Below are 17,099 nucleotides of genomic sequence, written 5' to 3'. Positions count from 1 at the left end.
TTATTCTACAATAGGAATCCCAGTTTTTTGAGAAATCCAATCTAAGAAGGCAGTGACCCTGGTGAAGACCTCGGGGTAAGAGATGCACGAAAATTTGTAGTAAGAAAAAATTCCTATTGCCGTGTAAATTCCGTCTGTGTCTTTCCACACTAAAGGACCGCCAACGTCACCCTTTGTGTGTTTAAAAAACCAATGATAAAAATTATCTCTCATGAAATAGAAATTCTAGCTCTTTAATACCGTGCAAACGCCTTTTTTGCTGTCAGCGGCCGTGCAAAGGATTGATGGGTTGAAAACGTTTGAGCCTAATTTCAGAGAGCAGTTGTAATTGTCAATCGTTTTCAAGGAGGTGAACATCATGTATCGATTTGGTGTCTGGGAAGCTATTTTAATAATTTTTATATCAAGCAGAAAATTAAATTATATATTATTCTATATTTTTTTGTTTACTCTTGGTTGTGACACCAAATCCAGCAGCGATGACGTTGAGGTTTTCAAAGAGATTTCCCACTTGCGAGCGTTTAGGTAAACGCAACGCCCCAACGTACACTTTGTCTGTAATAACCAAAAGGCCCAGCAAATTTTAAATTCTTTAAAATTAAAAAAAAAATGTATTTAAATTTTTTTAACCTTTTTTTATAAATATTTATCATATTAACCGAAATAAAAAATATTAAATTAAAAAAATATACCCAGTGTAAACAAAACTTTGATGAGGCCAATGTCATTTAGTTCCATATCTTTATTATAATTCTCATGCACAATTTTCGTCGTTGATGTAAAGACCTGCTCGCCTTTTTCCTTTGCATTTACTCGATCAATCCCGCCAGCAAGAACCACAAAATTATTGAAACTAAATTAATTTTTATTTAAAAAACATATGCGTGTAAATGCTTTTTGTTAACCTAGATATGCATTTTGTGGTGGTGATGACCCAGTCCTTGGAAATTATCGCACCTCCGCAGTAGTTGGACGTGTCAGCGATAATGAACGCTTGGAAGGGAAACTGCGTTTGCTTTGCTTTTGTGCCTCCAATTATTTGGCCGGTTATTCCTGCGGAAACCTTCGCCAACAGAAACTAAAATTTGAACATTTTTTAACAGATTTTTTATGTAGAGGCAGGATTCTATTTTGCGAATTTTAAACAATTTTATTTTTATTTTTTACCTCTTCCGCGTTTCTTTAGGTCTGAACTGAATCTGAATATATTTAAGAAAATTACGAATTAATAATTCAGACCTTAGGAAACGCGCAAGAGGTGAAAAATATCGAAAAATAATTTTTCGAATTTCTCTTACACCAACCCCAATTATTAAGATCAGCGAAACAGTCAACGGTTGATTTCCCATTTTGTTGTTGTGGAAATAACAGCTTAGTTTTGGATTTCAAAACTCAGTATACTCACTCGGCAGTGTCATTGGACGGTTTTAGAGTTTGCTACTGCCTCATCTAAACTTCCGCTTTCCCATCCTCTTATTTCCTCTGTAAAACATAAAAGCTCGCGTCATCATCAAGGAAAAACAGAACGCTGATGTTTCACACGTAGATTGATTGATGCAAAATCAAACTTCAAAAGGCTGCAGGGTGGAGGCCAGACAAATTTTCATACAATTTTTACAATACCTCAGCAGTGCTCGGTGGAATTTAATTTAAAAAGTGATGGAGCGAAGCCATAATATTAGCATTAATACAACAAAATATTCAGCAGCGGCGAACAACAATGCGCGGAAAGCATTTCGCGGTGGAAATTTATACATGTTATTTTATGAGCGAGCTGAAGCCCCATTTTCGGTTTTGAAACAGGCCCCAAAGTCACGTAGCTGGCGCTCTTTGTCAAAACTCGTTTGTTCGGCTTGTTTTGTGCGTATTTTGAGATATATAACATGGTTTATATTTTTGGTACATATAAATGTAATTATTGCCGCTGACGACGAGCGAAATAATAATAATGCCAGGGTGGGAGGCGCGGGGGCGGCAGGCAGTGGTGGCGCGAGGTGATAAATTCTGTTTTCCAGGTTAAATACACTGGCGCCGTTGTTGTGTGCGAGGGCACGCAGGCATGATAATTTTCGTTGCGCCCCCCGCTTATGATTTATTGTAACGGTTCGCGAGCGCGATTCTGCCCTGCGCTATACACAAAGCGTGTTGGAAAATCCTTTCAAAGTCCTCTCTCTCGCGAATAAATTTATATAGTTTTGTGTGCAAACGGAATGGGATTAGAGTAGACGAGGGAGGCAACGCGCTTTGGTGAAATTGTTTCCAGAGCCTGTCATGTTTTTGGTGAAAATTGCAAATTGAAAATTCATCATTAACAGATTGCGAGGTTGATAAATTGAACTGCAGTTTCCCTCTAATTCCTGCAAAATTTATAATAGCATTAACAAGAAATTAATTAAAACTTTTTCAATAACTTGAGCCGCATTCGTTTTGCAACTATTTTTACTTCATTGGATAAAATAAAATATTAGATTATTGAACGACAACAATATTACGAATGAGAAAGAACTTCTGCGTAGAATGATCTTCGATGGTGGCCTGCGGATTTGATTTCCCCAATAATTGTATTCAACAGAGACAACAGTATGTATTTAAATTTTAATAAATATTTCCAGCGGTAATGTTAGATTTGAAAAAAAAAAAATACAATGAATAATGCAGGAATAAAAAAAAATCAAGTCAAAATTTCCATTTTTTTTACAGAGTCAAACATTACTTAATAGGAAAAACCCACACACATCTTGGCCAGGGGCTGCCGCCATAATTCTGCTAATTCATGAATTGCATTTTATCAACTTTTTTTTTTCATTTATGGTACAATAATTTTCTGTTGTTTTGTTTCAGCTTCCATTTTAAAAATCCCCTTTCTTACTGACAAAATTTAATTTCATTATTACGCAAATTAAAACAAGCTCGCGCTTAACAATTAACAAACGTCACTTTTTCCCAGAAGCTGCAAAAAGGGTCTCGGGTGGAATTATTATTCTTGTGTGGGAAGGAAAGTTGTCCAGGCGTCGTCAGAACAATTGGAGCAATTCTCAGCGCCACTCGAGTCGGAGCATTTGTTTAGGCAGGCGGGCGGCTAGGCGGGCAGGTGTCCCAGGCGACGTTACAAATGAGTGGTGCGCTCTTTATTAAGGCTAACAAGAGTTGCAGAGCAGGGTTGGCAGGCACGGTAGTGTATTTATTATTTATCTCGGCAGCACAGCTAGGCAGGCCGCCGCAGATAAAGACCTGCCTCTGTGCTGCTGGTCCACTGATTAATTAATGCGATTCGAATTCCGCCGACCTGCTCTTGCTATTTGTGCGCAGGTTGGTGCGGTTTGAATGGGTCTTTTGATTTGATACCATCTCTGACAAAGTGATCGCCGCCGAAATAACCCCCGGCGGCTCACGTACAGCTGCTTAGCCGGTTGCCTATCTATCGCGGCGAGCCAAGTGGCGCCGCAACCCCAGCAGCCGCGCCGCTTTTGATGTCGATTTCATTGTGTGCTTTTGGCAAATCGAAATAGCTTTAGTAGTAATGTGTCCTTGCTACTCTATCCAGAGACGATTGTGAGCGCTCGTGAGCCAAATATTAATATCGGCACGTATGTATTTTAGACGAGGAGACGCGCATAAAAGGTGCTTCCGATTGTATCGAGTTTGACGAAACGGCGAGGCATGCAGCAAAAATTTAAGGTTGCCACCAAACGAACATAATTTATTTTACATTTTAAAACTTAAAACATCATTGTTATATTACAATTTATACAAATAAATAATTTAAAAATTTATATACCTTATTGCTAAGTTACTGTTAATTGTTTTTACATTTTATTTAATTTTTCTTAAAGTTATTTTATTATATAAACGTACTAGATTTATTTTCGCAGATTAACTTCAATAAGAATAATTTTTGTAAATTTAAACGCAATAAATTTTTATATTTTCAAGAACATAAAAGTCTTAAAACCACACAGATACTTTAAAAATAATTAAGATGGGCCTCTCAGTATAATTCACAATATCACGCCCCGTCTTGTTATTAATTAATCTCATAATGTAATTAAGCTACAATGATTACAGCTGCAGTTATTCCCCGCTGTAAGTAAAAAAAAAATGCATTAATTATTGCTCCTATTTTTTTTTTATCTCATAAAAGCAATAAAAAGCCAATTTGTTATTTGTTGACAAGACTTTTCATCTATTTTACTTATCTAAATATTTGGAATTTATTTTAATTTTTATGTTTATTTTTAAATTAGATAATTATCACTTAATTTTATACCCCCCTGTTAAATTCCTTCCCTAATAAGAGTAGATTCCTTTGAAGAGGTCTCCTTTCATTGTACCTCTTCTCATCTTCTGTATTAGAATATTCGGGTCCATATATACTATAGAATGCATAACTTGGACCGTCCGTTGGCATCGTGTGCTGGTCATCCGCTCGCTACCCCCTTGCTTCTTGAGGGGCGACTTGGCTGATTGTGATCGCGGCGGCGGCGGATGATTGTTTGTGAAAAGCGGAAGACCGCAGCCAGCAAGCAAAGCACTCTTGGGCCAATCTTGTTAGGCATGCAGGAATTCGCTCACTAATTTACTTGCCGCCGGCCACGCCAAGAGCAGGGGTCATTCAATTATACGGATCCGCGCTACGTCCGGAGAGAGTTAATTTGGATGGCCCATTCATTCATAATAGATCGCGCGAATTCGCGCAGAGCAAACCCCAAACTCAAGTATGCAAATTGGATTATCCCTCCAGCTTAAACCTCTCCAGCACCCCGACAACAACGGCCAAAACACACTTTTAAACACCCGAATGGCAGCCGTTTTCTCTCATTACCTTTTCAATTAGCGTGATTTTCGCTCCAAAGAGAAAATTCCCGACTCTCTCAATTTGGGGCTAAAAGGTGGAAGGAAATTTAATATTCCCCAAGGGCGAGAGGCAAACAATTAATATCGATTCGCGAGAACAGAGCCAGAGATTTCCAACGGTGCGCAATTTTGAAGTTCAACATTTGCAGAAGACGTGGGCTAAATTAAACAGGGTTACGTATGAAAATATCAGTAACCGATTTAGATAAAAATCTAACGCTTAAAATTGGTGAACCAATTCAAGGAAGTATTCAAACTTTGCATCATTAATTTATAAAAAAAAAAATGTAAAAAAGCTGGTGAAATGTAATTGGATTAATTGGTGAAAAGCCTGGAAATATGTGTATGTATAGTTATTTGATCAGGTGCGTTTCTTTTTTTTTTTTTAAATCAATGTAATAAAATAATGTAATTTAATTTGATTTTCATACATTTCTTAATATTTATTCCAACTGATAAAATTATTAGCTTTTAGCATGCTGCATAGCTCCCATTTTAAACATAACTTAATGAAACGGGTTGGGTCAACACCAAATAAATTGTTCTATATAACACAGGAAATTATCTTGTTACATGAAATATTACTAAAAGTCTAATTTGGTTAAAACTGTTGTGCATCATGTTACTTATTTAATTTAATTAGAGGCATATGGAATTTTAAATTAAAAAATTTTACTGAAAAAAAAGCTTTTCATGAATAAATAATAAATAAATGAATAATTAAAATTCAAAATGTTAAACAAATACAATTTTTTTCACGATTAAATATCTCAATATTCCCTACAAAAAGCAAGAGACATATTAGCATGGCAATTAGTATCGATTCAAAAGAACGAGCAAGGGATTATTTCTGACGGTGTGCAATTTTTAAGTTCAACATTTGCACAAGACAAGGGCTTAATTAAGTTGGACGGCAGAAGAGCGTGCAGGCATCGATTATGACGGACGAAGAAGCGGAGAGGTGCGGATGAAAATTTAATCTGACCACCGTCGAGATAAAGCACACGGAGAGAAAACGTTTTCAATATTGCACAAAGCCCAACAACCAACAGCACAAAAAGCTCCAGCAGTGGTTGTGGCTCAAAGTTGGAAAAGAAAAGGAGCCGGCCTGCAGTTATATATATTTACAATTGGATTATGCCCGGTCGTGATTTATCTAAAGTCGCGTGTGCTGCGGCTTTCTCATGGATTATTTTCCAGCTCGGGCGGAAGAAATGGACTGCCCGAAGAGGAAATGCCCGCCTCAGGCTCATAAAGTGGAATCAATTTCTTATGGATTCACAGCGAACCAAGCTGCTCTTTGCTGTTTTATCACACACAGGACTCGTGTCGCCGCTGCTGCGCCGCCTTGGCCCAGCGTCGATCTACATTTCCTGATAAAATGTGCGGCTTTTCTGGAGGGGATCCGACCCGGGAGATCGCCCTGCAGATTCCCTCTGCTCGGATTTCCAGCCCCAGGGGTTTACTTTTTCCGATGATTGCTTTAAAGTTGAAATTTGCTGGGCCTCTGGAGGGTTATATAGAGAAAAAAAAACTCATAAAAGTCTACAAAAAGTAATTTATTATACATCTTCGGGGCAAATCAAATCGTCAAATCGATCTTTTTTTATCTACCCTTCTCAATTCGCAGAAAGTTATAGTCATCGGAAGACGCACTTCCTTGTGGAAAAGGAATCGACTTAATTTGTTTTTTAATTGTATTTTGTTTACACTGGGAAAATATTATGTTCTTTTACAAATCTCAAATTTGACATTTTACTGACATTAAAGTGGATAAGAGCGAAATTCGCTTTTAAAAACTTTTTTTTTTAAATAAAGTTTTATTCGAACTCCCAGAAACAGAATGCATTTATTTTATAATATTAAAATAATATTGACGCATTATACTCATATTTTAGGTTTATCATGAATTTTCTTTAATAAATTGTATGTGCTGATCTTTTATTTTCACAAAGAATTGCAAATTTAATAATGCAATACTTTGAAACACTATGTCATTTTCTTGTCAACACTTTTCAATTAATTACTATTTAAACAAATTGATAGTTAAATCAACATAATTGTTCGTGAATTTTTTAAATTAAATTGGTCCTTGGTAATTTTTTTTAGAACATTTATTATTTAATACGCCATCAGCTTTAAAGAGGGACACGTACCAACACAATATAATACGCTTGGCTGGAAATTGGGCTGCCAATTTCAAGTCAACTCTCGCCAAATTGCGGCCCACCCCGGAACAAATTTGCGTGGCGCTGTCATGTGCCAAACGCACGCCGCGGCCGATGGTTCGCGATCCCTCGGCGATTAAATTGAACAAAATTTGATTGGCACTGGGAGTTTTTGTAAAAACTGCAAAAGGCTGCTGCGCACATACAGACCGATGAAAATGATTTACGCTCATCGCGGGCCATTACGGAGGAGCAATAAAAGTTCAAAAATAACGGACGACAATCCGCAACGACAGCCCTGAATAAGACAATCGCCGTCGTAGAAATTTATCTGCGGCCATAAAATAACCGTCGGTCGTGATGGCCGAGGATTTTTCACTGCCCTGCAAAATGATCATCAAGCAAACGGAGACTCGGAGAGCGGTGAGCCAGTTGGATAAAAACCACCCCTGCTGCCCATTAAAGCGAATAAAATGCCCGGCATCCAGCTGAGGTCCTCCTTGCTCGATTGCGGAGAAATACACAAGCAAGAATGGCATGGCCGGGGTGGCGTTTTGCAGGTGGAGCAATTTGGCAGCCGAGCATGCATAACGCGATCCAAATTGGATCGACGCAAAAAAAGCTCAAATGGACGATTTGAATTGAATGAGAAGAAAAGAGGAAAAGGTCGCTCTCGCTGCGTGCATCTTTAGTTGACCAGCCATCTCATCTTGAGAGCAGCAAAAGAGGGCGAAAAAAATTCGGATATGCTGGGAGGACGGTGGTCATTTCAATGGGGACTAATGGCAAGAGTGGATTTCTGCCACAGCCAGAGCGAACAGATACGCCATTTTTTTTCTTTACTGAAGTAAAAGAGCCAAATTTACCGTAGCTATAAAATGTGTAAAACTTCTTGAACGTTTATTGACGAAATAACCTATTAAAAATTCTACAGCACAAATACAGTAAATTTATATTGAAATTTTATAAATTGTATGAAAAAAATACTTGACTTAAAACGACGGACCCTGAGAGTATGAACTACTGGGATTTTTCATTTAAAAATAAAATAAATATTATTATGTAAATAATAGTATTTAAATACAAAACGAAAAAATCAAACAGAAAACAGTAAACAAAAAAAATTATAATTTATTAATCTTGCTCTTACATTGCAAATCCAAGAATCTGGTAGTATGCATTAAATTATTTTGTTCATAATTGCATATAAATAAAATATAAATGGTCTTCAGAGCGAACTGACAACCAAAGTTTTGTTGCCGACAGTCGCGCAAAATGCTTTGGGCAGCAGTTCACAGCCTCAAATGCGTTACACCGCGTTCTGCCCATTTTGCGGTCGGACGACCATCATGCAGCATAGTTAGTCAGTTTAAACCGAATTTTCATTCGCCGTGCAGTCTGGCGAGTTTTCTGACCCCGGCAAGATTAATTACCAGTGCGAGCTGCGAGTGAGCATTTGAAACGTGCCATTTCCCTCGGACCGGACTTTGCGAAAGAGCGACAAACAGCGCGCTTAACATGAAATGTCTCTCGTCAAATTCAGGCGAAAAAACACCAGGGAGGATTTGCGGCTTCATAGAATGGAATATCAGAGACCATTCCGAGGCCGCAAACACCACCCCTCAGTAAGGTTATAATTGCGAGTCAGGGGTTAGTTTTGTTCCCTATCTAGGTATGCGCAGACCAATAAAACCGAGTGGCAATAAATTTGGCCCGCTGCTTATTATACATAGGTGCGCGACGAGGAAATCTCTTCCCTCTTGGAAATTTATACACATAAAGGTGTTGTTGCACGTGGGAGGCTGTAAAGTGCAGCAATATCAAAGTTGCTCTACACACGCGCTCGCGCCTGTGTGAAATGGGAAAACTTTGGCTGAAGCGTCCCTCATTGTCCTTTTGTCTCCGTCCTTTGCTCGGCCCAGCCGGATAAGACGCGCGCGCGACTATAAAGACGAGAGCGACGTGTGTGTGCAAGCTTGCGAGATATACGGCCGAGTGCTCAGACTTGAACCAAGATTACGTGTGCGCAACGTACTCGGTCTCACCTTGAAAAATTTCACCCTTATCTCTTGTTGGAAACGAGGTCAAAATAAAGTTATGGCCTGCAAAGTAGTGTCACGCAGTCGTTTCGCGAATGTAAAAAAAAAAATCAAAAGAAGTTTGCGAAATAGCTTGAGGGAAGTGCATGAAAATTTAAACTAGGAAGTTCAAGTTCTATCGATGCATTCTTTCAATTTATATTGAGAAGCGACACATCCAATATGGTTAAATATATTTTTTCATGATTCATTCCAAATTTTCACATGATCTTTAAAAAATTAATTTTTGTATCCATCGGCTTAATGTTCGAAATTTACATTTTATAACCATTGTGATTTAAAAAAAAATCTATAAAGATGCAATTATGAATTTTTAATAGTATTGTTCCTACATGTAAGGATTATCCTGGAAAATTTTCAGCCTAATCAAAGATGGCTTTGGAAGTTTTCGACATGCAAGCACGGAAGGGATTTTGAAGTAAAAAAGGTCTGATAGGGTTTGACCAGATTTGGTTCGTTTTCCGCCCAAGGGAAAGTTATGTTCCCGCGGGATAGCTTTTCGCTTGAATATTGCAATCAGTGCAAAGTTTTGGCCGTAATGTGATTGAATGGCGCGCCCGGCGTGTCGGGTCGGGGCGTAAAAGCCATTGTGCCGAACGTCCATTCGGCTGCTGATAATTCTTTCGCACTCTCTTTTGTGCCGGCGGGCCGATAAGTGCGAAAGGAAGTTAGTAAGAGAAAGGGAGAAAGAAAGCCTATCGGTGTGTGAGAGGGAGTAAGAAAGAAAGAGCGGGTTGAATGTCTGCTTTTCTGCAGGGACAAAGGAGAGTTTCTTTCCTAAGATGTCATCGGGACTTAAAATAAAACTTTTTCTCTGCGCGCCGCTTCTTAGCAACTCCACTCTCGGGCCCCCAGATTAGGCGTCAAAACTTTAACGCTAGTGGGAATTGCGGAAGGCAAGTTTGCCTCCGAATTTATTGCGTCCCTCCGCTTGCTCAACTACTTAATGATCTTGAAATATTGTCCTCGGCGCTGCTCGCGAGCGAGCGAGTGCGCGACGCGCATTATTTATTCGCCGGCTGCGCCCCGCGGAAAGAGTCTAATAAATTTTAACCTCTTTGTTGTGTTCACGCTGGATTCCGAGAGCCGACGAGTGAGTTATACTGCACCCTGGCCACCTCCTTTTCAACCCCCGAAAAAAATAAAGGAGCCGGTGAAAAATTCACCAGCAGGAACTAGCAGGGGAGTAAAAAAAACCAAGGAACTTACCAGGACCAGGTTCGCTGCTTCCAACATTTCTTCCCCCAAATTCGAGTTGACCGCTGTAGAAACTAATTGGATTGATGGTCTTCGGGGCAAAGTTTGTCAATCAGCAGCACTGCAAATTAGAAGTGAGGGGGATAAATAAATGAAGAAACACAAAATATTATTAATTCAGGATATAGATTTTGCACTCTTGAATATATGTCAGAAAATACACAATTTAGTACACTTTTGTTAGCCTCAGAAGTTTTTAAATGAAGATTTGACAAAAAAGCAAGAAAAAATAAATAATATATTAAATAATAATAATAATTTAAATATATTTAATGTAATAATTTAACATACTAAAACTAATGTTTTTTTTAAATTTAAAAAAAATTAATAACTCAATAAAAAGCAGCTAAATTGCCACTAAAAAATCATATATCTTTCCTTCAACTTCCCCAAACTATACCAGGAATTCAAACATGTAAAGCATCCTGCAAGAAGTTAAAAAAGTACGAAATGAAACATAAAAGATTAATTTCTTAATTTTTAATTACAAGCTACATTTGCTTGCAATTTCAGAATACAAATTTTTCATTCAAATTTTACCCTTTATTTTATTTTTTATTATTATTATTTTGCCTCTTTTTTCTTTTAGGAAGAACTCGTTTAATTATAAAACAACAAGCCTCTTTCTGACTGCTGGCGACGACGGGCTGAAATTTTCAATTGAGCACGCACACACATGACGGCGAGATTTCGGGCGAGAGACGCGATAATTTGCACCCGCCAAGGGATGATTAATAAAATTACTCTCGTGGCATTCGAGACGCATGCAGCTGCGCGTTGGCTTGGAGGCTTCTTGATTATTGTTATTAGCACTCCTCTCTTGCTCTGACAAGGATAAATCTGCTCACTTTCAGCAACTTTTGCAACACACACGTACATCGTACACGTTCCCTCGGCTGATTAATTGCGGAAAATGGCTCTGCCCTAAACTTCCATATGTGTGTGTGTGATGAGGGTTTGGGGTTGAAACTTGCGAGAAGAGAGAGCGCAGCTTATTCCGAATGGAAAATTAATTTGACAGCAACTCTGCTGGCAATTTATTTAATTTCTCATGCATTTCCAGGCCTATATATTTTTGTGTACAATATTTAACACAAAGTTCTTTATTTCGGGCGATTTATTTTACGTCTAATAAACTGGGCGTTTTACGATGAGGGACGGAGCAAAAAAGTTGTCGGTCCGTTTGGGTGTTGTTGCAAGTTTACGAGCGGCTCTTTTTCTTCTTCTCTCTGTTTCTCATGTAAAGAGTCCATTTGCACATATCTAGATGAAATAATGTTGCAGCAGCGTGCGAGTGGCATGCCAGTAGGCAATTATTCTGCCAAAAAGAGAAAAGGAAAGCAAGAAACGCGCACGTTTAAGAACAAAACAAGATAGCGTATCGCTCTCTCGTGCGCTCCGAGCGACGAAAAAGCGGCAGAAGAACCGCGAGGGGTGAATAAAAATGCCTTGGTGCATTTATTTTTTTGTTCCCTCTCATCCCTGGCGCTGCTTTTTCCTCCGTTCTAATGAGCAGGAGGAAGGATTTTGGGCCAGTAAATTGGGTTTGCGAGTTCGTTTTTTGCCAGCCTGCAAAATCCTGCAGTAAAGTGGCGAGCGTTTGCAAAGTTAATTATTTTCACATGGATACTGCGTGGCCTTAATTTCGTTTTGAAAACAGCTGGAAAGCAGTTTTTAAGTTTTTAAATTATTTTCTTGGTTTTTCTTTCAAAGTTCTTTCAAAACTAAAATCAATTTAAATTTAGCGAAAAAAAAACATAGATAAATATAAATTATTTCATCTTTAAATTTTGGAGGGGAGTTAATTTAAGTTTTTTTTCTTATACCCAGGACTAAAAATTCTTAAATTTTTTGTGCCCTAAAGACCTGCAAGACTATTGAAATTAACAAGGAGCTTAAGTATGGAATCTGAATTTTTTAAACTTTTCCGTATGAACCCTAAATTTAAATTTTGAGGTTGAAAATAGCTAAATATTGATTTCATTGTTTCACCTTTAGTGCCTGAACGTTTGTTTGATGTTTATTTGTAAGCACTTTTATTCGGTATGGCAAAATAATTATTTAAGAAAATTTCCGTCAATGAGATGATGATAAAAATTCAACTCTAAAATTTTATTGTAAAATATCTACAAACTGCAATTTTTAAAAAAAAAAAAAAAGAGTGGTGTGCAAATAACGCCACAAAAGCACTAGCAATCCATATCTATGAGACGGATATTTTGCAAAAAAAAGTACTTTGCAATTTTACTCACAGGTCAAAACTGTTGTTAATTAAATACTGTATATGTATAATTATCTAAAAGAGTTCAGGATTCTAGGATTATTTTTATATTCAAGCCCACACCCTCCGCCCCCTCCTAAAATAAACATAATTGTGCAATAAAATCGTGGTTTTTCCCAGTTTTTCCAAAGTTCCAATATCTAGGGATAAAATATAAAAAAAGCTTTTTTTTATTTGCAACTAAATGAAAGCGAAACCACGTTTCATGCCGCGACTGTGGAATTGTTTGCCACAAAAAAGCGGCCACTTTTTGCGGATCGCCGATCCTTTTTCATGCGAACGGCATCGTTAATTGCCTGCAACGTGAAATAGAGCGGCGTAAAAGCGTCGGTGCACAAACGAGGGTTGCGTGTATAGGTAGACAAAGGGTTCAGTTCATAGATGTCGAGCACTTTGAAAGTGGCTAATGAAGCGTTTCGCCAATTGAAAGCGCGTCCGTCAATCGATTCTCGTTACCAACGTCAGCACATTCCATCCATCTCGCGCGATTTTCAGTCCGCAAACAACTGTCGCGTTCAATTAACACGCACCCCTCACCATCTGAAATTCTAATCGAGGGGGTGGAATTTTCTCACCTGCTGAAAACCCGCTTCTTTCAATTATTCACGTCGGCACTCTCGGCGCGCCATGACACAAAGTTCAATCTGCAGCTCGGCAGGTAAATGTATTTGCTCATGCAAATTCATGAGAGCCGATTTGCATATTCCCGAGCCGGACCCTTGCAGCTTCCTTGGAGACGAGCGAGCGGCTTTGGCTAATGATATTCCAGTTTTGCTCTCTCAGCGGAAAGCACGGCCGTCGTAGATGCTGACCCCTGAATGGGATTTCCGGCGGCCGCTGCAAGCGAAATTCCACCCTCTTTGCAGCTTTGTTTGCCAAAGAGGGATGCGGAGATTGCGAGACGAGAGCTTGGTAGACACAGAAGCGTCGGACCGTAGTCATGCTTGACAATTCCAAAAAGTAAAATTAAGTCTGAAATTTTTGTTGCTATAGAAGAGCCTAGCATAAAAATTTGAAACTCACAATTAAATTAATTTTTCTTTTAAATTTTAAAGTATTACAAAGAAGAATGAATAATTATTAGGCTTTTATTTGAAATATTTTTAAATTGGAAACAATTTCTGCAAGTAACAACATTTAATTTAGGAGCATTAATCAGATTTGAAGAAGAAACCATTTTTTTGAAAGAGAAATGATTTGACAAAACAACACTCTTGAAGAATAGAAAACCATACAAAAAATATAACCTCTCTGAACTAAAAAATGCACTTATTCCTGAAATATAATTTAAAAAAAAATTAAATTAAGTTGCATCTGTCATGTGTTTAATTTAGCTCAATACTTTTTTTTAAATATTTTGTAGGACAATTAACAGCCAGTAAGCAACTTAATGCATTAATAGTTTATTCATTTATAAGGGTTCACTGCTAATAATTAACTTTTAATGAACTTTGCTGACACAATAATTGCTTTATAATAAACAGAATCCCTCCTTATCAATAAGTAAATTATAAAAATTATATTAATAAAACTCAATCCCTAGATTGGGCCTTTAATTAAAACAAAGTTTTCCGCAGAAGAGAAATAAAAAACTTTAAGAATGTCAATTAAGGAGTCATGCAGCTACTTGTAAATTAATCGTAAATTTCATATCAATCTCAGCTATCACTGTTTGCAACATGTCTGGCTGCGTTCAAACAGTGGCCATACTTCAACAGGCAGACGGCTCGTCGGATCACATGTGTATGCAAACGATACAGGGAGGAGGGAGCGATATAGGACTCCTTGGGGTGCAGGCAGGGAGATAACGCGCAAGGGGATGGCTAGCTCGTCTCTCTTTGTGATGCTGATGGTCCCTGGCTCTCGTCTGGTGATGTAAAACCATGTGTTCTGTGAAGCATCAACACATTATTTCAGCCCCTGATGCATAAACTTTGTGTGTTGTCGGTTAGGGCTGCGCTCGGTTTTGGCCCGGCTGGTCATTGATGTTCACTCGCGTGTGCCTGCATGGAGGGGCCGTCGGGGGTGGAAAAGGCACCCAATTTAGCCTCGGAGGCGGACACAGGGAAAGTGAAATGAGCGCGCGTCTAGTTGACCACGAAACTGCAAAGCGGGATTTGCAGCCCCCGAGCTGCTTTTGCCAGCAACACACTCACTCACTTAATAAACAGCAGTTTGGACAAACGGTTTGTCGGTGAGGTCGTTCGCACACATACACCGGGTGCAGATTTAATTAAGTGTTCAAGCGAAATGTTCTTAAGCAAGCAAGCAGAGCACACGGCCGTTCTTTATGTTGACACAGGTGCGACGAAATGTGCTCGTCAAAGGTTGCGGTGACTTTTCATGGGAGCAGCCGCAAGCGACACACGCGCGAATTTGCATTTTAAACGGGCTGAAAATGACGATGGTTATAAAAGTTTGACAATTTTTCCGACAAGTAAAATTTTAGAGAAAAGTCTCTCAAGTGTGTTGAAAAGTTGGTAAAAATTTGCACAAGTCTGATACAATTGAAGAGATTTAAGCATAAAATTATTTGAATTTAAAAAAAAAAAATACAGCCATATTTATACTATTTCGAATTATGTCATTTGCTGGTATGATTAAATTTCATTTAAATTACAAGCAACAATATAAAATTTCCCTAGATAAGTAAATAATAAGCTTCAAGCAATTTATATTTTAAATTTTTACATACTCTGTGCTTTGTGAATTAAATCTTTTGATGGTTATATAATTATTTGTGTAAGTTGTTGATGTAAATAATCGGATCGTCTGTAAAGAAGGGAGACTTAATAATAAAAAACTACTTAATAAGTCCATGAACACAAACCACCTAAAATAATTTATAGACAGATTTCTCAATAAATAAGATTGGTTGAAAATTCATGATTGAATGACTTTATTAAGAATGCGTTAATTAAACGTCAGCTTTAAAAATTATATATAATGCTTTAAAAATTATATTAATTTTCCACTTTGAAAAAGTGCAGCTGAGGTTTGCGAGTTGATTTAAAGACACGTGCGACACAGGAATTTGCCGCCAAATCTACTTTTCCAAGGGCAAATAGCGGAGGGTGCAAAATTGGATCCGGCTAGCGTGGGTGGTTGGTCTGCTTGGTGTGCACGTCACGGGGGCGAACGGCGGCGGCAGGCAGACGCGCGCCTTCGCTCACTCGCATCTTTCCGAGCCGTCGGTTTCAATCACCGAGAGGTCAGTTGCCGACTGCTGCTGACCAACAGGCGCTTTCGGCTTGTTTTCGCTCTTGGCCGCTTCCTTTTGAAAACCGCCCGGCCAATATCATTACCGAGGGTTTACTTGATTATATCATCGTTCGCCCTCCGAGCGGAAGAGCAGGCGAAATAAGCAGCCCGCCGCGCGCCACAAACGTCCGCAAACAACGTTTCTTTTTTATCCGTGCTCTTCACGGCCAGAACTGCTGGAGTTTGGGGCGCGATTGTTTGCGTTTTGCCAACAGGAAATTACCTTCCGCTTATCTCTGCTTCGTAATTAGGAAGGGTGGGCGCCAGGTGAACCCTATAAACTCGCGGCGCACCGCTGGAATTTGCATTTAGATTGAACAAAATGAATCAAAAAGATAAAAACTTTTTGTCACACTTTATTAATACGCGCGCCCAGCTTTCATATCAAGATTATTCGCGCGAAAAACTTTTCGCCCGTCATCTATCTCTCCGCGGGCGCGAACAAAACCAGATAATATTCAGAGAGTTATGCCATGAGACTTATAGTTTTCGTCACGGAATTGATCCTTCACGGCTCCATGCATTGATTTGGAATAGAGAGGCGCCTAAAGCAAATGTTAATTTACACTTTTCCTTTCTTACTGTGAAGGAAATTAATGAAGGTTTCCTTTCATTAGATTAATTACAGAAAGTGAAGTTATTGTGTCCATAAAAAAAAGATTAAACTTAAAATTGTGAAATCTGGCAATGAGCGATTTTATGAAGAATAAAATAAAAAGACCTCACTAATTGTTTTTGAAACTTCAACAGATTTATTAAAATTGATTTAATCTTGATACTAGCAATAAATTGTATAAATTATTAATTTAATCATCCCATACATGGATGAGTTTTAACATTTTTTATATTAAAATCTGTCTTAATTATTTTTTTTTTTTGAAAATTTATAATTTTTGTTAATATGGTTTCATAAATCTTTCAACGAAATACAATATAATTTAATTTAATATTTAAAGTTTTAAGAAAAAAAAATATGAGTTTGGTGTATTGAAAATTTAATGAATTTGCATCAAATTGTTGAAAGCGCCTCTCCTCACAAAAGGAACCGCAGATTAATTTGGCGATTTCAAAATGGCCAAGATGAATTTCTCGTCGTTCGTAATAATTCGTCACAGTTTCGTTGCTTTTCACACGTTGCTCGAATTACCGTGATATATCTCATTACGAAATGGAAAGCTG

The 17,099-nt window shown here is 38.2% G+C and overlaps 1 protein-coding gene across 1 annotated transcript in view; it reads right to left on the bottom strand.

Annotated features, from left to right (window-relative positions):
- LOC132201828 (brachyurin-like) overlaps positions 1–17,099 on the bottom strand; it is a 38,294-nt gene continuing 21,195 nt past the window's right edge. Inside the window, exons 2-8 of the mRNA XM_059628328.1 lie at positions 10,331–10,439; positions 1,305–1,482; positions 906–1,078; positions 693–853; positions 451–555; positions 241–383; positions 1–171 (exon numbers count right to left, since the gene is read on the bottom strand). Coding sequence (XP_059484311.1) covers positions 1–171; positions 241–383; positions 451–555; positions 693–853; positions 906–1,078; positions 1,305–1,349 — 798 coding nt within the window. The 5' untranslated portion in view covers positions 1,350–1,482; positions 10,331–10,439. The remainder of the gene's footprint in view (positions 172–240; positions 384–450; positions 556–692; positions 854–905; positions 1,079–1,304; positions 1,483–10,330; positions 10,440–17,099) is intronic.

This window comes from Neocloeon triangulifer, unplaced genomic scaffold, assembly GCF_031216515.1.
Source record: "Neocloeon triangulifer isolate White Clay Creek 2 clone unplaced genomic scaffold, ASM3121651v1 ptg000014l, whole genome shotgun sequence".
NCBI lineage: Eukaryota > Metazoa > Arthropoda > Insecta > Ephemeroptera > Baetidae > Neocloeon > Neocloeon triangulifer.
Note: the sequence above shows the minus strand (reverse complement) of the source record. Positions and strands in the feature narration are given on the sequence as shown.